General features: G+C 46.6%; 1 protein-coding gene across 1 annotated transcript; it reads right to left on the reverse strand.

Annotated features, from left to right (window-relative positions):
* Positions 1 to 974: 974 nt before the first annotated feature.
* Positions 975 to 22,284, reverse strand: STXBP4 (syntaxin binding protein 4). Its single transcript, XM_044297253.1, has 17 exons — positions 22,191 to 22,284; positions 21,252 to 21,282; positions 19,576 to 19,708; positions 19,253 to 19,359; positions 18,065 to 18,179; positions 16,894 to 16,957; positions 15,996 to 16,075; positions 14,691 to 14,787; positions 13,117 to 13,235; positions 11,940 to 12,029; positions 11,460 to 11,525; positions 10,064 to 10,240; positions 7,685 to 7,801; positions 6,492 to 6,541; positions 5,782 to 5,909; positions 2,362 to 2,419; positions 975 to 1,423 (listed from the first exon to the last, which is right to left on the reverse strand). The coding sequence occupies exons 2-17, from the start codon at positions 21,272 to 21,274 to the stop codon at positions 1,306 to 1,308; spliced, it is 1,542 nt and encodes a 513-aa protein (XP_044153188.1). The 5' UTR covers positions 21,275 to 21,282; positions 22,191 to 22,284; the 3' UTR covers positions 975 to 1,305.
* Between the last annotated feature and the right edge of the window lie 20 nt (positions 22,285 to 22,304).

The raw sequence follows: 22,304 nt of genomic DNA on the forward strand, positions 1-22,304 counted from the left end.
ATTAGGTCTGAAGGTGCCCATGCCCCTCTTCGCTATTCATCTGAAACCCCTCCCCTTTCACCCCTCTGGCCCGCCCTAGCTTCTTCTGATTACCTTCTCCCTTCAGTGTGAAATCCCGCGCCTGCACTGTGCATCCGGATCACCGAGCCTGCGCATAGAATTACCCATTATGGGCATCGGCATCCGAGCGTTTATTGCCCATGCGCCGGCCCCAACATCCCAATCTAGCTGGCGACTGTTCCGCCATTGGTGAAGTCTGCAGGACTAATAATGATGATATAAGGACATGTGGATTTTCTTTCACAGCGTATAGATGAGATTTCTCAAAATCCACTTTCCTCCTGTACAAGCTGCATGCAAATCCAAAGCTTATCTGCTACATATGAACATCCAGGGGTGCACCACCGATGAGGCCAGGTGAGGCGATCTCCTCAGGCAGCAGGAGGTAGGGGCAGACGAAGGGCCATGAGCTGACGGGAAGGGGTTAGGTTAAGAAATTGGCAGGGGGGGGGAGAAAGTGCGCCGTTTCAGTTTTCGCCTCAGGCAGCAGAAAGGCTAGGTGCACCCCTGTGAACATCCCCTTAAAGGGGTCCTCCAATTACACTTATTCCCTATCCACAGGATAAGTGTCTGACTGCTGGGGCTACTGCTGATCACGAGAATGGAGATTACAAGTGCTTGGCTATGTCTGGTGCTCCCATATTGCTCTATGGAATGGCAACATGAGAGAACGCTGGAGTTGTCATCCTTACAATCAGTGGTAGCCCTCCTGCCGACCGGACACATTCGTCTATACAGTATTGATCGTGGCACCTAAACAGGTAAATGCTGCAGCGGTCCGCCTGTCAATCAATGTTCTCCTTATTTGCAGTATGATGTAAAATTGGAAACTTAGTCAAAAATGATCTTCTATAATGTCACAGAGATGTGTGAGGAGATGACATTGGCGTTCATGAGCTTCGGACACAACCAGGCAGGATAATCAATGATTTATAAGACAGTTTATAAAGTATTGGTGACATTCTCAGCATATCTACAGCCTACATGAAGGCAGCAATTCATACGAATAGTCCAGATTCATAGACATTTAGCACACTTCTAATTATAACTTAATATACTACAACATCAGGCAGGCAGAGGGGCAAGAACATGGCTTCCGTCCTCTAATACTGCACTATGGCTACATTCTCATATAAATTTAGGAGTAGAAAATCTTAAGAGGTCAATAATATATACAATTGTACAACTGACCCCAATAGACAAATGCCTGAAGTGACCCTGTGGTAAAGATCAGAAGGGGACACTTCAACAGCTAGCCAGCTCCAAGAAATCCCTAGGGCTATCCTCAGCTTCATCCTCCAGGCTGCTCTGGTTCAATGCGCTGATGACGGGGTGAGTCCATGATGTGGCTTCTGTAACGTGACTGCAAGACAAGAAGAAATTCATTCCATTACGGGAGATAAAATTATAGAAGTGCTACAAAAAATAAATTCTCCTGATGTGTCACAGTGAACGACAACATAACACAACACTGCGATGATTACTGAACAATGTGCACTCCCCCTCACACCGCCTTATCAGCTCTGGCCTATCGAGGCATGGACTTCCAAGACCTCTGAAGGTGTCCTGTGGTATCCGGTGCCAAGACTTTAGCGGCATCCTGCAAGTTGCTTGGTGTGGCCTCCTCGGAATTGTTTTCCAGTACATCCCTCAGACGATCTTCAGATTGCCATCTGGAGAACTTGGAGTTCATGTCATCATCTTGAACTCTGTGATGTTCCTCAGGCCATTCCCGAATAGTTTTTGCAGCGTGGCCGGGGTATTATCAGGCTGAAGATGCTTCTGACATTACAGTATACTGCCTCCATGTACCTGTCTGTAGAGGGATTAGGTAGGTGGTACGCATCACATCCACATGATGCCAGGACCCAAGTTTTTCCAGCAGAACGTTGCCCAGGGCATCACACTGCGTCCGCTGGCTTGGCTTCTTCCATTGCTTACCTGGAGAATAGATGGCACAAAGGACACACACCCTTGGCTGTCCACATGATGTAAAATGTGATTTATCACACCAGGTCGCCTTCTTCCATTGCTCTATGTTCCTGTTCTGAAACTCATGTGTCTGTTATAGGTGCTTTTATTGGTGGACAAGGGTCATCATGACCCTATGGGCACCCATGACACTTACCAATTGTCCTTCCTTGGACCACTTTTGGTAGGTACTAATCACTACATACCAGGAACAACCCTCAAGACTGGCCATTCTGGAGATGCTCTGACATAGTTTTCTCCTGTGTATATTTGTAATGTGCACATTATATCCTTACCCATTTCCAGCCAGATGTGACTCCTACTACTTACTTAATAAAGTACTTGATACCATCGGCTGTGTAAGCTTCTTCCCATCCATAAGGAAGACCTGAGGAGAGATATACTCACATTAATCAGGAATACTCTGAGAATAATGGAGGTAGATTCTGAGGTCTGTTTTGTCCTGTTGCTAAGGCTCTGTTCACACTTCCTTTCAGTTTCTATGCTCAGTTCTGGATCCATCCCAGGGTAGACACCAATGAAACCTGACGGATCCCACTGACTTACAACGGGTCAATGCACCGACAACTATAAAACAAGAAGAACGGCCACTGTCTGGCTCTACTACAAAGCTGGAAATTTTAACCCTTAGGATACCGGATTTTTTTTTCATTTTTCTTCCTTATGTTCCTTGAGCCATAATTTTTTTATATTTCCGTTCACTTAGCCTTATGCGGGCTTATATTTTGTGGGACAAGTTGTACTTTCCAATGCCACCATTAATTATGGCATACGATGCCACCCCCAAAATTCCAAATGGGGTGGAATTGGGTAAAAAACGCAATTCTTCCACCGTTTTACGGGTCTTGTTCGCATAGCGTTCCGTTTGCGGCAAAACTGACCCATGCAGTTCATTCTCTGGGTCGGTACGATTACAACGATACTCCATATGTATAGGTTTTTTATGTCTAAATAGTGTAAAAATAAGTTTAAACTTTGAAAAACTAAATTTTTTTTTTTACATCACCATATCCTGACCCCCATAACTTTTTTATAGTTATATATTTTTTGCGGGACAATCTGTAGTTTTTATTGATACCATTTTGGAGTGTGTGTAACTTTTTTTATCACATTTTGTTACATTTTTGGGGGTAAGAGAAGCAATGAAAAAAATTTCAAATTGCCAATTTTTACGCTTTTTTTCTGTTACACCATTTGCCGTATTGGAGAAACATTTTTATATTTTAATAGTATGGGCGTTTCCGGTCGGGGTGATATTTTTTTATTATACATTTAAACTTTTATATTTTTTATATATATTTAAAAAAAAAATTGTAATGATTTTGATGCTTTTATTTGAGCCAACAAAATCAATTAAATTTTTTTTAATTTTGAACAATCATGTACTTTAAAACTAGACCTATTACTGAGAATTGCTCATTTCTTATGTTGGCCTGCCATCTGGTGGCCAAAATAAGAATTGCGGTTTGAATGTTTTCAGCCTCTTCAGCGAGGCTGAGCACCCCCATTAGCCGCATGGGATGCCGGTAACACTTCCGGAAGCGCGAGCTTCCTGGTTTTTGGGCATTTAGATGCCGTAATCTCACTTGATCACGGCATCTAAAGCCTTTAGTTACCGCGATCAGCATTATTGCCGGTCGTGGTAATTAGCAGCAGGTCTCTGCTGTTTGAACCAGCAGAGATCTGCCAGCCTTGACGCCTGCAGCACGTGCGAGCACGGCCATGTTTGCCTATCGCTGGGTCTCTTCAGAGAAACTCAGCGTATTAGAACAAAGGACCTACTTCTTTGATCACCGCACGGGGGAGCTGGTCTTAACCCAGAAGCACTCACTTTTGGGTTTTTCGCCATTTAGATGCTGTGGTCACCTATGACCACGGCATATAAAGGGTTAAATGCCTTTGATGCATTATTGCCGGTAGCAAACATTAGCCCCGGTCCTCTGCTGTTTGAAATGACAGTGACCCGCCAGCTATGGGACCAGGTGCACGCAGGAGCAGGCGCCACGTTTAAAAACTCTCCCAGTGCTGTATATGTACGGTGCTGGAAGCCTAGGGGTTCAAGGGCATCTGTCACCAGATTTGTACCTATGACACTGGCTGACCTGTTACATGTGCACTTGGCAGCTGAAGGCATCTGTGTTGGTCCCATGTTCACATGTGCCCGCATTGTTGAGAAAAATTTAGTTTTAATATATGCAAATAAGCCTCTAGGAGCAACGGGGCGTTGTTGTTACTCCTAGAAGCGCCGATTTCTGTGCAGCTGCCGCACCCTCTACACTTTGTTTGACAGGGCCAGGCAGTGAAGATGTCATCACACCTGGTCCTGTCAATCAAAGTAGCAGAGCCTATAGGTGTAACAGCAACGCCCCCGTTGCTCCTAGAGGCTCATTTACATATGTTAAAATATAATTTATCTCAGTGATGCGGGCACATATGGACATGGGACCAACACAGATGCCTTAGTGTCACGACCATGGTCATGGTCGTGACTCCTTGGGACCCGCATGCATTTGCCCGCGGTCTGGTATTGTTGTCAACCACAGGTGAGGGCTAGTATCTTGCCTCACGTGTGGTTGCCGCTGGCAACTTGTGGTTGTTGGGCAGTGGAGCAGCCTGAGCTGGTTGCTGGGCGGCTTGCTGTCCATGCATGCGGTTATCTTTGGCAACGTGTGTTTATGTGTGCACTTTCCTTGTCTGGTGTGCACAGGGTTTATTGTGCGTATTCCCCTTTTAGTTGCTGTCTTCCCTTCCCTGGTGTTGGAAGGGTTAAACTTCCTTCCTAGTCTGTGTGCACTGGGTGTGTCTGTGTGTGGGTGTGGCTACAGGGGCTATAAAGCCTCAGTTAAGACCCTATGTCTGAGGGGTACTCCAGCCTTGTAGTAAGCTGGAGGCACTCTCCTGGTCCCATATACCATCTGCCAGTGAGGGCCACCCTTGTGGTCATAAATTGTTATACAATATGTTTATGTGATGTTAAGTTTATGTCTATGTGATGTTCAGTTGATATTTTCCTTTTGTTATTTGGTGCAGCTATGGATCTGGGTTCCTGTGTGTGGATGTGTGTTTGCTGGGTTCATTTAATATTGTGTGGAGATCAGCTTGCCAGCACAGGGATCCAGTCAGCAAGGCTGTGGCAGGTAGGTGGAACTAGTTCAGTTCACCTGCCATATCCATAGGACTGTTTGTGTTCCCCTTTTCCCTGTAGCTTGGCCAGTGAGACTCCTGTTCCTCCGTGTCCAGAAGGAACAGGTTGTCTTACCCTGCTCCTAGTTTAGGGCCACCCTGAGGGCTAGCAGGGACTTCAAGGTTCCGGAGTATGAGCCCTCCTACCATCAGGGTCGGCTCATACAGCTAGGAGTCGGGGTCAGATTAGGGATGCGATTAGGAGGTGACCTGCTCCCTATTTCTGTTGTTCTGGCTGAGTATCCATTAACATCTTCTGGCATCGCACGGCTGAGGGTTTTCCCCATCCTCAGCCGTGACACTTCAGCTGCCAAGCGCACATGCAACAGGTCAACCAGTGTCATAGGTACAAAACGGCTGACAGATGCCCATTTAGGTATTTTTTCCTTCCTGAAGAGCTTATGGAGCATGTTCTGCTAATGTGGTCAACCAAGAGAACTAGAAACCTGAGCGACTACCCTAGTGAGAACAGGGACTTCATGCAAACTGACTCAACTGAAGTTGTAATGTAGGGATTTGACATTATGAGAATTACAAAAGACTCACAATCCGCTTCTATTAGTGACCGGACAAATACTGACAGCTCCTTGGCTTCTGCTGCTAAAGCCGCCATGACGCCCAGTCTATTCTTCCCCAGAGTTTTTACTTGAGAAGCCAACATTGGCGCATGATCACTGCGAGAAGGAATCAGAGAGAGGAAAGCAAAGTAAGGCACAAATTATACAGAAAATTGATTTTCATAAAGCATTAGATGGTTTGTATAAGAGTCATCATACATGGTAGTCGCCCACTATTAGCCAGACCACAAATAGTAAGTAACATACGCATGTGGCCTAAAAGTGGTCACCGCTGTTGCCTTGCTGCTTTAGGGTCTTGGCTTGGAGTCTGACCAAGGTTCTTGGGTTCTGATGGGTTAATATTGTGTGTATAAGACATGTTTATGATGAGCCCCAGAGGACAAGGACTGAAAAAGGTTGACAATAAGAAAAAATAAAGGGGAAATCCATGCATTTTTGGGAAAGTCAATGCCATGGAGCTCTTGAGCCGTCACTCACTAGAGAACAGAAGGGCTGAGTATTTATTCCCCCTGCATTAACACGAGTAGTATGGCCACTGGTACCCAACAGTGGACTGCAGATAACCAGATGAACCGAGGGACTGGCAGGAGGGACATTGGGCAGGCACACTTGGGATGATGCTGCACATTTAGGTTCTTTGATGAAGTTTTGGAATATAAACGAGCCACAAATTCTTACCAAAGACTTAATGTGGAGCCTGAATTGTCTACCAGCGCCTCCTGCGTATTCTGCAGGGGAAGAAATACAGTATAGCATTAGGCACATATATAAAAAAAATTAATGTCCTGGTTGCCTTGTCACAAGGAAGTATCAGTATGATACTCAGGGTAAGACACATAGGTGAGGGCCAAAGCAGGGAAAATACTGACACTTCTGTATTTCTCCATATGAAGAGCACAGGCAGATTTCTGAATAAGAAGCCGATATCAGCCGCCATAGTCTAGTGTGTAATAAAAGTAATTGCACAGTGGAAAACGACCGAAAAGATTAAATTGTCAGCCCAACCTACCAATAACAGCATGACTGGCCGACCATCTGTGTATGGGGGTCTCCCAACTCCCTCCTCTGAAAGCAGATGTCAGGAAACAGAAGGATCAGGCTCTTGTATTTCAACATGCCCAATCCTTTTGTTCTTGGACAGATGAGCCACTACCAGGTAGGGAGCACAGAAGCAATAGGTGTTGGCTAAATGAGCGTCCAGCCACCAGGGACCTAATGGGCATGGCCAGCCTAAGGCCTCTTTTACACGTCAGTGAATTTGCGTATATGCCGTAGGTGTTCTCTATGGACAGCGCACTTTGGTCCGTGAGGCAGACAAAACATTTCTACTGAAGTCTATGGGTCTGGTAAAACAACTGACACATTCGGAAGGCATCCGTGTTCTGTCAGTCATTTTTGTGGACCATTGGTAGGAGATGCTAGATTAGCCTAGCAGTGTCCATAGAATATGGATGACACATGGAGAGCAAAAAATGGACACAAAGATCCTTCAAGGATGACCCAGTAACCATCTTGTCAGCACTAATGTGTGAAAGAGGCCTAACTCGGAGAGTGACAGTAATTATGGCCGCATCACTTTTGCAAAAAAGCTATTTTATGTGAGTGATAGTGTAAGTGTGACAAGTCCAACTCTCATTTACCACAGCCTAAGGACGTTGAAATCTCACTGGTAACCCCTACAGTTTGCCCCAGCACTCATTTTGATATCACCTACCCACCCATGTGCTATGGGAGCGAGCTGAACAATGCTGCCATTATAACGGCTCGCTGGCACTCAGCAGCATCCTGTTTATGTGCCCACACTGAGGAGCCTGAATGCGAGCTCTTCATCAGAACATGCTAGCACCAAAAGATAGCCGTATGGCAATTACCTCCACAAACTGCAGCAGCTTCAATGTAGACATTTCAAACGCCTTTCGTGCGGTTTCCGACTTGCGGAGCTGACAATCAAGGACTGTGATCCTGCGTTTCAAATCCTGAATGCAGTCCTATGCAAGAGAAGAAAGGGGAGTTCTGTACTGCAATATCACAAGATGATACAGTAACTTAAAGGGGTTGTCTCACCTCTATCTCGCTAGTATATGCCACCAATGTCAGATAGGTGCAGGTCCCACCTATCTCTAGAAAGGAGCACCCATAGTGAAGGAGAACACACTGTGCATGCACGGCTGTAGTCCCATAGAAATAAATGGTGAGAGCACCAAGTGTGGCCATCGCTCCGCTCACTTCTATGAAACCACTAGAAATGCCGGACCAGCTATTTTTGGCATTTTCATAAAAATGAATGGAGGGCAGCCGCACATGCACAAATTGCTTTTCTTCAGTTTAGGCACTGCGTTCTCAGAGGAGACCTGACACTGGTAGCATATCCTAGCAATATGGAGTGAAGACAACCTCATTAAAGAGGCTATTCAGCTTGGCAAAATTTTGGGGTGTAAAAAAATAAAAAATAATAATAATGGTGAGTCACCATTGCGGCCAGTGACAGTCAGCTTCTGCCATTTCCGGTGTGATGAGCCTGGACCAGGAAGTGGAAACCATAGGGGATGTTGTAGGCAGAGGAACAGGAGTGCATTTTTACACCATTGTCAGCACTTTACTTACTATTTTTCCTTGCTGGACAACCCCTTTAAACACTTAGGCCATCATTTGTTGTATGCTATGCCACTTTTTAGTGTAATTATGTTGTAGATTTTGTTGCAAAGGTGTTTTGTGACAAAATCTGTGACTTTTCCCCCGCACACGCCACTTTTGCAAGGTGGCGGCAAAAGAGGGCGTGGAGTGGGTGGGGAAGTGGCCGAGCCTGCCGGCCCGTCTCATTCATCATTTTGCCACAACAGTTTATGGCGTGGAAAATAGACTTAAACTATGCCAGCAAGGCCTGCGCCTCTACATAACTTTGGCGCATCCACCAGCAGCACAGAGGGATTAAGACTTATGTATAATCGACAGTCTTAGTAAATGCCCCCTTTCAGCTGTAATGTAAAATGTTCTACCATTCCATATAAATAACTGTGCATTATCAAAGAAACTCAATAGCTTTATATTAATAAGAGCCCTGAGGGATCACAATGCTGGGGTTAAAAGTGCGACAATAAATGTAGTCCCCGATTTCCAGTGCGTGATAAATGCGAATACATTAATTCAGGTCACTATCATCACAACTATACCTCTGTTATGGATATTGCAGTTTCCAATCGGCAGAAAATGAAGCTTGTCCTAATTAGCCTTGCAAGTGCCTGGCGGGGCATGGGGTTGTCGGGTTCAGAGCTGAACCCGGACATAAACCCTTCTTCACCCAGGCAGCCCCTCTGAGTTGAGCATCGGTTGCCCTGCCCTGAATTGTGCAGGACAAGGGCTTTTTCAGCAGATCCGGGGACGTGCCGGGTCTCACTATGGGAATGCTAGGTGGAGGCTTCCGCCTAGCAGTGAGCCCGGTGACGTCACTGACAATAATGGGTGGGTTTTAGCGCTGTCCCAGCCTGTAAAACAGGCTAGGGCAGCGCTAAAGCCCGGCCATTAGTGCCAGTGATGTCACCGGGGAACACTGCTAGGCAGAAGCCTCCACCTAGCAGTGTAAAAATATAAACAAAACAGCCCTTGTCCTGTGCAATGGAGCGCAAGGCAAGGAGAGCATGAAATGCTCCTGATGCTTCACTTAGAGGGGCTGCCTGGGTGAAGAAGGAGATACGTCCGGGTTGAGCTCTGAACCCGGACAACCCCTTTAATGGTTGCAGGACCTCTAGCAGGTGCCCAAGCCCACCTACATCAAGCCTGTCTGTAAGTTCTCAGTGCTGCCGCTTGCGCCTTCAGGTCCACTCCCTCCTCTGCGTAGTCAGGATCTGTACAAAACTCCACCTGTCTGGTCATCATGTGTCTTACCGGAATGTGCAGAGCAGCAGAGTTTTCTGCAGATTGTGACGTCGCAGATGAGGGCGCAAGGGGCTGCACTGGGAACTTGAGAAGAGGCAGGCTTGGGCACTTGCTAATGGCAGGTTTTGGGCTCCTGCCACCAATAATCATGCCCTGCCAGGCACTTGGAGGGCTAATTAGCATATAAAAAAAATCATTTTCTGCCAATAAGAAACTGTGATATCCATAACAAAGGTATAGTGGTGATGATGTTAAACTGGACTAGAGTGCATTACCATTTGTTACATAGAGGGGATAGATGCCCTTTACAAACAATCCCATTGCCAGGGATGTGCGGCTGTCGATTTCGGGGGCACAACTACCGTACTGGAGCTTACATGAGCCGGACCAGAATGATCGGAGAGTTGGGCTTTGAGCTCCATGACTTCAGCTTCCAGAAGATGGATAACTTCTTCATAGTCCACCTCCATGCCGCGTGCTTGTTTCTGCGCCACTTCTGCTAGGTGAATTCTGTTCCGAAGCGCTCTGGTCTCATCAATGGCCGCCTTGGCTTCCTATACAGGACAAACAACTTAATACATTAGTAAAAAATAAAGAGAAGAGGTTAATAATAAAGGGTCACTTCCTACATTTTTTCAATTACATATTGAATTTTCTATTTAATTTTATTATTTTTTAATAAGAAACAGGTGGACGGTTTTCTAGATATAATTTTTTGAAGTCTCTCCATGTACTTCCTGTCCTTGCTCTTTAACTTCCTCTTTTGACTTTTAGCAGACACTTAACTCTCTCAGCCAGGCCATCACTGCGGCCAGAGAGAGGGACCCCCTTTGTAATGACACAAAGCACCATACATTACACCGATAAGTGCAATGCTCTTAAGTGGCCATATTTATCAAGGCATCTCCAGAGAATAGAGATGTCCTGCTGTCATCCTAATTCTACTATTTTACCATTACACTAGCAGCAACAGTAGACTGACAATGGGTTACCCATCTACATAGGAATTGTATATCTGTGTTGACAATATTTAATGTTCAAGATTAGAGCACTGCTGAAATTGAAAAAGAAAAAAAAAAAAAAAAAGAAGACACAATTCTTAAAAAAGTTCAAAAATTCCCTGTTTCTGACCAAAGTGTCCCTTTAAGTCACCTCAAGTGGTATTACTACCCACTGAATTTTATAGATTCATAGATGTTAGGATGGTCTTCTATGAGGATTTGGGAGTATCTTCTTCATCAGCCCGGGCACTGTGGTGAGACCACACATTCGTCTTCAGGTTATCTCTAGGGTGGTTTTGGAGATGTGGGCAGAATACTGGGTGGGGGTTAAGGTGGCGTAGACCTTTAAAAATACGCTGTGGTGCATATATCCATGTGTTCACAACTGAGGCTCCAGAACAGCAGCCGCCGTCCATTATTATAAATAGATAATTGCATGGAAATCAAGCAGGAACAAACAAGCTGTCCAAACACCAAAAAACGACTGCACGGATGACATGGAAACCATGCACTTTCATGCACCGACATCCCTACTGCGTCCATGCTGCCGTGTACCTAGCCCTGGTCGTCTTTCAGGGTTTTGGGGAGGTTAGGTGACAACGCCTCTGGATGCTGCCATGATGACCATATTGGTTGTCAGAGAGATTACCCAGAATCAGCTATAGTGAAGAAAAAGCTGAAAAGAATAGGAGGAAACCTCAATGATATTTATTTCTTATTTAAAATTTTGGGAACCCATTCCAGGTTCCCCCATCTCATAATACCTACCTACCTTTTGCACATTACAAAGCTCGGCAGAAAGCTGACCGTTGCGCCTTTCAGATTCTAAGAGCTGCTCCTGAGAAAAGGGAGAACACGATTTATGTTGAGTACCATTAACAAAATCTCTATTAGGCCTCATGCACACAGCCATATTTCCGGTCAGCGTCCGACCTGCATTTTTTGCGGATCTCAATCAGACCCATTAATTTTGACAGGGCCTTCGTTCGGCCGTTAGGTAAATGAAAGAACATCTCCTATTATTGCGGACAAGTTAGGCATTTCTATAATGGGAACCGAGGAAAGTGCAGGATGCACAAGGCCGATATCATTGTTACTGGTCGCACATCTCCCCGTGTAGAAAAGTAAATGTGCTGCTGACAATATGCAAATGTATGGAGACCCCATACAGAGTGCATCGGCCTGTGCAAAACAGAGGGGTGGTCCACACTGGTGATTAGACTGGTAAAGTTTTTGCTGGTTTACCACTTACCTGCAGAATTCGAATCTGGTCATATAGTTCATCCTTGTCTCTCCTCGGGTGATTTAGGTCATCTGCATCAGACAGAATAATTGAACGGGCCTAAAATATAAAAATGTTCCTGAAAACGTAGGTTCTTTTTTTCCCCAATAATTATCTCCTTTCCCACAATCCCCAAGAACATGAACTTTAGGACTCCATATAGAAACTCAGTAAAGACGGTGCTTTATTAAAGCTGTATGAAGGCGACATCTACATGTGATGCTTCGGTCAAAAGACCTTTATCAAACACTTTTGCCACTGCTGGTACAGATGAGAAATAAAAGGTGCGGCGGAGGGGTGAATAACCACCAAGCTAAGGCGCCTTCTCAGAGATTAGTCATCCCTCCGCTGCACCATGTGATTCTCCTCTGCAGCAGTACTTGATAAAGGCCTTTTGGGCAAAAAGTCACAGGTAGATGTCGCCTTCATTGAACTTTAATAAAGCATTGTATCTACCGCGCCTCTATAGGAAGTCCTCAAGTTCATGTCTGTATGGTATGTAATGGGTTGGGACCCTAACCGAGGCACCCAAATCCATAGCTCTGAGCGCTGTGAAACCTTCCATAATCCCCTGGATCATCTCTCACCAAATCTGGTGAGTCAGGTCAGACGTGGCCAATATCATTAATGAGCTGCCCACAATATCTGACCATGCTTATAAAGAAGTAAGCCTTTATCAGCTACTCACTGGATAGGTAATAGATACTAGGTTGGTGGGGGTTCAACCCTTAAGATGTCCCCAGTGATCAACAGAAAAAAGACCCCCCCAGCGGCAAGAGGAGTTTGAATGGAGCGGAAGTCAAGTGCGCTCTCCTTATAGCTCCATTCAAAGTCTAATGCACTGATTGCAGCTGGGAGGAAAGAGGTCCCCCGTCCAGAATCTGCATCTTCCCATTAGGTAAATATAGGGGAAGATGCTACAAAGAGGATCACTCGCTCTGGAAGATCTATCATGTCAGCGCATTACATGGACAGTACACAGATTTCATAAGAACTGTGTAATACTTCATTTCCCTTGCGGTGGAGCTGCAGGGAAAGTGAACATTTGCTCTCCGGTTCCAGCATGGATAACATCAACAGGGAAGAAACCTTCTACCATAAAGGAAGTCCATCAAGGCACAGCGATACCGCAAAAAAGACACGTTACCTGACTTGTGACGTCATCTACAGAGCGTGTGTCATCAGGGTCATCCGTCATTATGTACGGTCCAAAATCGGAATCTTCTAACTGCAGCTTCAACATCTCTTTGGCCGCTTGAACAAAGTCTACCACACAGAGGAAAACGGCAGGAGAGTAACACGTAACCCACATAAGACTCATCTAGGTGAAGATACAACTATAGATCACATGTGGTAGTACCAGAATAAGAAAATAAAATATTAATCATGGCATATGAGTAATAATGTCCGACTCCGTAAAAAGTGTCAGACAAAATAGCACAGCTTTATTGATGGACATCACGTGGATCCCATTATACTCAAAGGGGACTGTCGGGCGTCACGGGTGCCCCTCGTGTTATGGAACAGAAGAATGGAATGCCTGATGTGAACTGGTCACCAGTCTCCACTCCTCTCACATCTCCTCAACCTGGAAATGTCTGGGAACAGCTGATGACAAGTTCTCTTTAAAAAAAACTTACGATCTGGAGAGGGGAAGCCCCAAATCAATGTCTGCAAAGCCAAAGTTTTAGGCGAGTGTGGAAAAAATGCTGCAAAGTAAGGCCTGTGGCACATGACCGCATGGCTTTTTCAGTATTTTGCGATCCGCAAAAAATACGGATGATGTCCGTGTGCATTCCGTCTTTTTGCGGAACGGAACAGCTGGCCCCTGATAGAGCAGTACTATCCTTGTCCGTAATGCGGACAAGAATAGGACATGTTCTATCTTTAAACAGAACGGAAACTGAATGCATACAGAGCACATTAAGTTTTTTTGTGGACCCACTGAAATGAATGGTTCCCTATACGGACCAAAAAACATTTGTGTACAAGAGGCCTAAGAATGCTTTCAGAAATAGAAGTGTTAATAGCAAAAATGTATTCTGCAGCAGGACAACGACCCCAAACATCCAGCCAATGTCATCAGGAACTATCTTCAGTAGGGTTGAGGGAATAGAAGTATATGAAGTGGACTTCGATCTGAAATTCTGTGAAAATTCGATTCGCAGCGAAGTCGAATCTCCTTGTGCTTCCCTGAAATGGCGTAAAAAAAAAAAAAAAGATACTCACCTTATCCATTTGAGCGTGAAGAAGCCGCTGTGGCCATCTTGATTGAAGATCCTGCGCTGAAATCTACACTGGCCAGCGCATAGATCTACATGCGGGATCTTCAATCAAGATGGCTGCGGTGGCCTCTTCACGCTCAAATGAATAAGGAGAGCATTATTATTTTTTTTTAACTGATTAACCCCTGAAAGACCTCATTTTTAATCTCAGATGCCGCGATCAGCGATGAACGCGATGAGGGGTTCTATGATAGGGAGAAGTGCAATCGCCGTTCCCCATGGTTGGGCATGTGAAGAGAAGAGAGCTGTGGATGTAGGGCAATATGCATTAACGTGCAAACTTTCACTAGTGCAAGTCTTCCGGTTCTACGCTGTGTGATGTAGGAGCCCACCTGGGTGAGGTGGCTTTGATGCAGCAGGAGGCCTCACACAATCTGATCACAACGTGCACAAGTCACTGCAGACTCTCATCTGTCATGTACTATAAAGGAACTACCTCCAAAACACACTGTCTGGTGGGCATCCAGGTCCATGTGGCTTCTCATCAGCTGCTTCTGTTCCTCGGTCAGGGTAATACCAAGATACCCGAGAGCCTAGGCACAAAAAAAAATTAAAAATAAACGACATAATGATGTGCCTGTCGAGGCCATGTCACATAGAATATAGGTTATAATATCACGTGACCTCTATAATAATCCAATAAGCAGAGGTGGGTATAGCTGCCCACAAAAATCAAGTAACAAACCTATGTGTACGGGCACATGTGGCGGCTTTTTGTGCATGAAAATCTGCAATGAATCTGCACCTAAGGCTGTAAACTGCAGATTCTGTTGGGGAACTTTTTCACGGCGTGTGGATGAGATTCTTTTAAAATATCATCCACGTTGCTGCCACTGCAGACCTCCCACACAAATCCACTGTGGAAAATCCGCAATCTACACGCCACATGTGGCTGTACCCCAAGGGTATGTTCACACGGCGGATTTTGCAGAGGGAAAAGCCGCCACATATTCCGCAGAAGAAACTTTCAGGGCCTCTGTCTGGACCCCACACTAAGAAGGGACGTGTCCCTTCTTGGCGCGGTTGCTGTTTTCAAACACTGGCCGCGTGAACGGCAGCATGGGAGGCGCAGCTGGCGGAATTTTCGGACAGAATCCAAACTAAAATTCTGGCGGCAAAAGACGCTGTTTAAAGGTGCCCTTAAAGTGCATGCAGTATGCTACTGTGCGCCATGTGTCCAGTCATTCATGAGCCGGGAGCGTACCCTATTAGCCATAACTGACGGCCCTCTCTCTGTCAGCATGGAAAGGAAGCAGGCTGCTAATTATAGCTGGTGGGTGATGGAGGGCTCCCAGGGGATGAAGGCGCTAGACAGTAGCTGCAATGATAGTGGGTTAAATGGGTATTCCCATCTGGGACATTGATGGCATGTCGCCAGGATACCAACAGGACACCTGAAGTGATGAGAGAGCAGCTGCACCTGCGCGGCCGCCCTCAGCTATTTCTGACAGTCACATAGCGGTGAACAGAGAGGTGGCTGCACTTGCGCAGTGCACTCTCCATTTACCACTAAGGGACTTGCGAAAATAGCTGAGCACGCTTACCCTGCCATTTTCAGAAATTTCATAGCAATGAATGGAGAATATGCTGCGCTCTCCTTCACTATAGGGGTCCCATTCTCTAGACAGGAGTGTGTCCCAGGGGTGCGACCCACACCTATCCGACACTGACGACAGACATATCCTAGCGATATGCCATCAATCTCCCGGATGGGCCAACCCCTTTGATAACACTCACTTACCATCTCTAGTTTTTCTACTTTGAGTCGGACCCCAGAAGTGAGAGAAATCGGCCTTTGCTGGTTGCGTCCGTGAAGAGGAACTGTAGATACAATCGGGGTGTGCGTTACTAAAAGTAGCATGTTACTTCTTCTTCCAGATTTCATTTTCATCTGCAGAATGTTTGTGGACTACATGCCAAAGTCAACATACATCCGTGTGAACGGACCCTAATGCAGCAGGAACTTCTGCATCTGGAAATCGGTTCCATTCGCCTAGAAGGGCTTGTTTCTGTACCACGCACATGCATTTCTATAAGAACTGCAGACATGGCGTGGCACAGCAGTGGTTGCCTCTAACATGTCACAGCTTATCGGGTGTCCAACTTCTCTCAATGTACCTTAGAAGGGGTTTTTCCAGACTTTTATACTGATGACCTATCCTAACTTTCCTAGGCCAGTGACAACATGTTCATCGGTCACGTGACCTAGGAGCAGCTCAGCCCTATAGAAGTGAATGGGTCTGAGCTGCAATACCAAGCACAGCCACTATACATGGTTGGTGAGCAGTAAGAAGGTTGCAGTGCTACTTCTCAAACAGCTGATCGGCTGGGATCCCGGGTGTCGGACCCCCACCGATTAGATACTAATGATCTATCCAGAGGCTAGGTCATCAAGTCTGGGAAAACTCCTTTGAACTGAACGCACGCTGCGGCCATAGAAGGCCAATCTGGTCTGATTTTACAGGTTGATGACGTGGCTCCATTACTTGGCACTCGTCTTGGCGCTCACAGACTTTCTTTACCGTCGCCTTTTATCCACCTTTTCTAAATCAATGCCTGCATCTTGTAAAGCCCATATTACGTTGTGTTCTGTAGAGGATGGAAGTAAAAGTAAAGCATTATAATAGTGAGAAGGTTACCTGACACACACGCGTCCGACCTACTCCCATCTGTACGCCGCTCCGTTATACATCCACTGTGGCTCTGCTCAGATAGAGTACAGAAGGAAAGCGTAATAATTACTATAAATGTAAAAAAGCAAATACTCCCAAGACCACTCTAAGGCCAGGTTCACACGAGCGTGTTCGGTCCAGGAATCATGCTCGGTGTGATGTTTGCATTTCCCGGACCGAACACTGCTCCTCCGACCCAAACTCATAGCATCATAATGGTGGAGCTGCTGGATTTCAACATGCCTGATCCTTTATTCTCATGGGAGACAAGCTGCCACCAGAGGCATCTTTTAGTGGCTTACTCCCCTAAGGTGTAGGCCACCTTAAAGGGAAACTGTCACATTGCACATAGTGTCTGAGCTGCAGGCAGCAGGTTATAGAGCAGGAGGAGCTGAGCAGATTGATGTATAGTTTTATGGGTGCAAATTCAGTATAACATGTAAATTATCCATTTAAATCCCTCCTCATTCTGGGCTGTGAAGTCCAGGAGGCGGTCCTATCAGTGATTGACAGCCTGCCCTCTATGACTGTGTATACAGAGATAGCTGTCAATCACTGATAGGACCGCCTCCTGGACTTCACAGCCCAGAAGAATCAGGGATTTAGATGAATTAAATACAAGTTATACTGAATGTTTTCCCACAAAATTATATATCAATCTGCTCAGCTCCTCCTGCTCTATAACCTGCTGCCTGCAGCTCAGACACCATGTTCAATGTGACACGTTCCCTTTAATTGGGTTATCCAGGATTTTGATTCCGAAGGCCTATCCTTAGAAAAGGCCATCAATATCAGATTGGTAGGGGTCCACCCCTCCGCATCCCCCACCAAATCAGGTGTCACCTGGAACTACACAGCGCCATCCATTGTGTAGTGGACAGAGATGGTCATTGCATTACATTGAAGTGAATGGTAACCAGCTCCGTCTGCTACACAACGTGTGGTTCTGGTTGCTGAGCTGATCATGGGGATGAGGGGTGTCGAATACGGAGCAGGCGGTCCTGGCAGCTGTTTCAGACACAGTTTATTCAGTCTAATGCATTTTTGGGGATCCCATGTTTGGCCTCCTGTGTGCGACACCTGCAGATCTCTGCGCCACATCACAAGAGCACGTAGACCGCGGGGGGACAGTACTTACAGGTAGGTCACAGCTAGTGGCGTCTGGTGTAGAAGACGTCTTTGCTGCAGATAATACAGCGTCATGGTGTTCTCCTTCGGGTCTGATAAAGGAGATATCCCAAAAGGAGCCTTTCCTGCAGTGATAAAACACATCCGTCAGCACAAGCTGCCCATACACAGCAGCACAGGTGGTTGGCCGACCCCTCGTACGCGGTACATGCACATGCGTGCCTCTGTAGTAAATGGGGGGGCAGAAGTAAGCCACTGCCAAACCCTGGGGGCAAAAGACTGTGCATGTGAAAACCAACCGCCTGAGCCTTCTCTCCCCTCTGTTGTTTAGCCCAAACCGGAAATAGATTCCAATACGTAGATTTTTTTCATTAGATATTGGGACAGTATAGCAAAAATCAGCAGAACGAACTGGTCAATGTTTAAAGGGAACCTGTCACCTCAAAAACGCACAAAAAAACGCCAGCATTACCTTATAGTAGCCCCCAGACTGTTAATAATCATGTGTTTGATCCGGTAATCTGATGCTCCATAGATTCAAAAAACTATGTTTTAAGCACCATCTTGCCGGTCAGCGGCTTCCTAGCTTCTAGTCAAGGTAAGCACGCCCCCTAACCGTCCCCTCTTTTATTAGATTGACAGCCTGCAGTGCGGCTGGGACCGCCTAAGTCTTGCGCATGCACGGTGCGCTCCTTGGTTAAGCGTGATGCTGTCTCCAGCTGCCGCTGTTAGCCGGGATTCAGCGGCGCACCGCGCATGCGCGAGACTTATGCGATCCCGGTCGCACTGCAGGATGTCAATCACACACCAGGGGACGTGCTTACCTTGACTTGAAGCTAGGAAGCCGCTGCCCCCTTGACTTCAAGCTGACCGGCAAGATGGCGCTGATGGCGCTTAAAACATTGTTTTTTTTCCAATCTATGGAGCATCAGATTACCGGATGAAACTCGTGATTAATAACAGCCTGGGGGCTACTATAAGGTAATGGTTGCGGTTTTATATGCGTTTTTTAAGGTGATGGGTTCCCTTTAAAGGGGCTAGCGCATCATACACAACCCCTTTAATAAAGGAGCTGCCTTCGAAGATCCCCTGGTGAACCTGCAGCCAACCAGACATATTATCGTGTTACACGGCGGCCATTGGGATGAATGGCCGACCCAAAATCTGACCACTTAGAGAAGGCACAGCGGCACGCTACCTTAATTTTACTCTATTTAATATGCTTTTGGCCTCCTGGCACGAGACGCCAACCAGCGGTTCCTTATTCACAGAGAGGAGCTGGTCTCCGGGTCTTAATCGTCCATCCTAAAAGAGACAAAAGGTATGAACGACCTTGTGATGACCAGAAATAGGGAGGGGGGGGGGGGGGGTCGTAGAGAGTTGTGCGTCTACGATGCAGATGGTCAGAGGAGGGAAAAATCTGCACACGTCCAAGTTCTGCATTGTCAACCACTATACCAAACAGGAGCACTAGGGGGCGACACTTCATGGCGAAGCTGCTGGAGTATTTCGGACGCTGACCTTGTGACAGTCTCCGCCAGGAATAAGATGCTTAATCTGGATTAAGGGTCCTTCGGTTGTGCTAACGCCTTTCATGAGGCTCAGGCCCAGACCGGTTTCTCTCTTCACGGCGATAATCTGGATCGTGTCCTCGCTTAAAAGAGAAACAAAAATGATTCCACCCTGTACAGCCAAGCGGTTACGACAAATATCCGCAAAAGAGTTTCTGCAGCATCTCTGTCAAGGGCCCTGGAACGTCACCCCCAAAAAAAAGGAAATTAAGAATCAGTGAATTGCATCCTTGAGGGATTTTCCAGGAGAAGAATTTTGAGAGCCTATCCTTGGGATAAGGTTATTAATATCTGATCAGTGGGGGTCCGACTCCTGGCACCCCAGCCGATTCGCTGTTTGAAGGGTCTGCCGGTGAGCATTGTGGCTTCCTCCTAGGCCGGCGATGTCAGATTCAGTGATCACATGACCTGTTCTGTTCAAGTGAATGGGCCAGGGTTGCAATACCATGTACAGCCACTATAGAATGTATGGCGCTGTGCTTGGCAATCTTTGAGGAGGCCATAGCGCTCACCAATTACAGACTTTGACCAGGGCATCCGAGCGGATTATTCCTGAGGCGCTGCACCCTTTGATTGTTATAGAAGCCTCTGAACGCTCTGAGGCCTGTCATAGTGAAGTTCCTATAAGGCCCTGCCTGTGGTAGAGCTGCCTAGGAACATATTGAATCTCCCATAGGCTGCAATGTTAAATCATTGCAGTCTATGGGAAAAACGATCCGACCATCACATATTAAAGTCTCCTAGGGGATCTAAAAATGAGTGATAAATAAGTCAAAAAAATAAAGTTTATGAAAATATATTCAAAAAAAATAACAAAAATTCTAATTATCCCCCCCCCCCCCCAAGTTTTTATTTTTAAGTATTACAAAAAACTGGTGGACTTGTGTTGCTTTCCCAATTCAGCCCCAATTGTAATTGTTTCCAGCTTCCCACCATATCATATGTAATAGTAAATTGTGACATTAGAAAGCGCAACTTGTACCACAAAAAACAAGGCCTTATACGTCTGTGAACTAAAAAATAAAAAAGTTACTGCTCCGGGAAGGCAGTGAAAAAGTAAAAGTAAAAAAAAAAAGAAAAAGAAAAAAAAAGGGGATCAGGAAGGGGTTAAAGATGTTGACAAGTATTTTGACATTGATGACCTACCATGAATATCAGATCGGGAAAGGGGTCCAATACCCCACATCCGTGCCGACCAGCTGTTTGGGGGTAGTTCTGCTGCCAGAATCGTGCGGTGGACAGAGCCGGTTACTGCAGCATTCACTTCAGTGGGAGCAGAGCTGCACTCGCCAGCAACATCAAACAGCTGATCGGTGGAAGGGTCAGACCCCCTCCAGTCTGATACTGACGTCCTATACTGGGGATAGGCCATGGACGCATCAAAATACCAGAAAACCCCTAGGTGGGTAGAGGGTTCGGGGGGCAGAAGTCAGCAACCTCCAGCTGTTGTCAACCTACAACTCCCAGCAGGCACACTTGCTTGGCTGTGCTCAGAACCTCCAAACAAGTGACTTTAGCATGCTGGGAGTTGTAGTTGCTGACACCTGAGCTTGTTGGCATTCATCAGGAGGGGTGAGGAAAAACGTATTTAACCTGTACCTGGCAGCAGAGTAGATCATCTCTTACCTTATATCGACGGCGTCTGCCATGATGGCGCCTAGACGTAAAAAGAGAAGAAAGACAACATCACTGATATACCGCCGTCTATAGCACCTGGGCAGGGCTTATACTCCGCTGGAGAAACCCGAGTGGAACCATAAGGGGGCGTTCACACCGCAGTCTCCTTTAAGGGGATTTTCTGCATCCAAATCCTTTTGTGTTACTTCCGGATTCTGATGTGGATCAGCCAATGGACTAGAATAAGCCGTGCTCTAGATGTTTTTGTAGGACGGACATAGAGATTCGGACAGCGCGCGCTGCACTGTCCGCAAAACACACACATATAGGAGTGCATGATGCCTAAGAGTGCGTTCACATGCGGCAGACGTTCCGACACTGTCCCATTCCTCTGCATGGAGCTTGCACATCTCCGTTTAGATTTTTGGGGAATTTCTGCTATCCAGGTCAATTCTTCTTGAAATCTGGAGCAGGATGGAGGCCCGACTCCTGGCACGCCCCCGCGGATCGGCTGTGGTGAGTATTGCAGCCTTCTCACAGTTCACCAAGTACATTGCTCCCCTCTCCCCTGGCCGATCTGACACTGGGCATGGAGAAACAGTGGCCTAAACAACCGCCCCAACCCCCAGCATGTATTGAGAGGGGGGTCAGGAGTAAAAAGGGGTTGTGGTGGGACAAGCAGACTGTGGTGAGAATCCAGAAGGATGGCGCCAGCTGGCCAGACCTGCCACCATAGATAGGACATGACTCAAGAACCCCCAAAGCTGCTACAAAAGAAGAGGGGTGTAGGAGGGCGTGGTCTGACACACAGAGGACCTGGAGAAGGCGTGGCCTGGCACTACAGGCGAGATGGGGTTTTGGGGTGAGCTCCAGCTTCCCAGACATGTAACTTTCCCTCCATGTCTAGGAGCAGTAATGAGACGCAGCCGCCGTCCTGTTCACACTCACCTCTCCGTCAGACGCCGCTCTCAGCCGAACTCTCCGGAGATGGCCGAGTGCGGGGCAGACGGAGAGCGAGCAGTGAAGTATCGCGGGATTTCCCAGCACGACACCACGTGACCT

The sequence above is a fragment of the Bufo gargarizans genome, chromosome 6 (assembly GCF_014858855.1).
Source record: "Bufo gargarizans isolate SCDJY-AF-19 chromosome 6, ASM1485885v1, whole genome shotgun sequence".
NCBI lineage: Eukaryota > Metazoa > Chordata > Amphibia > Anura > Bufonidae > Bufo > Bufo gargarizans.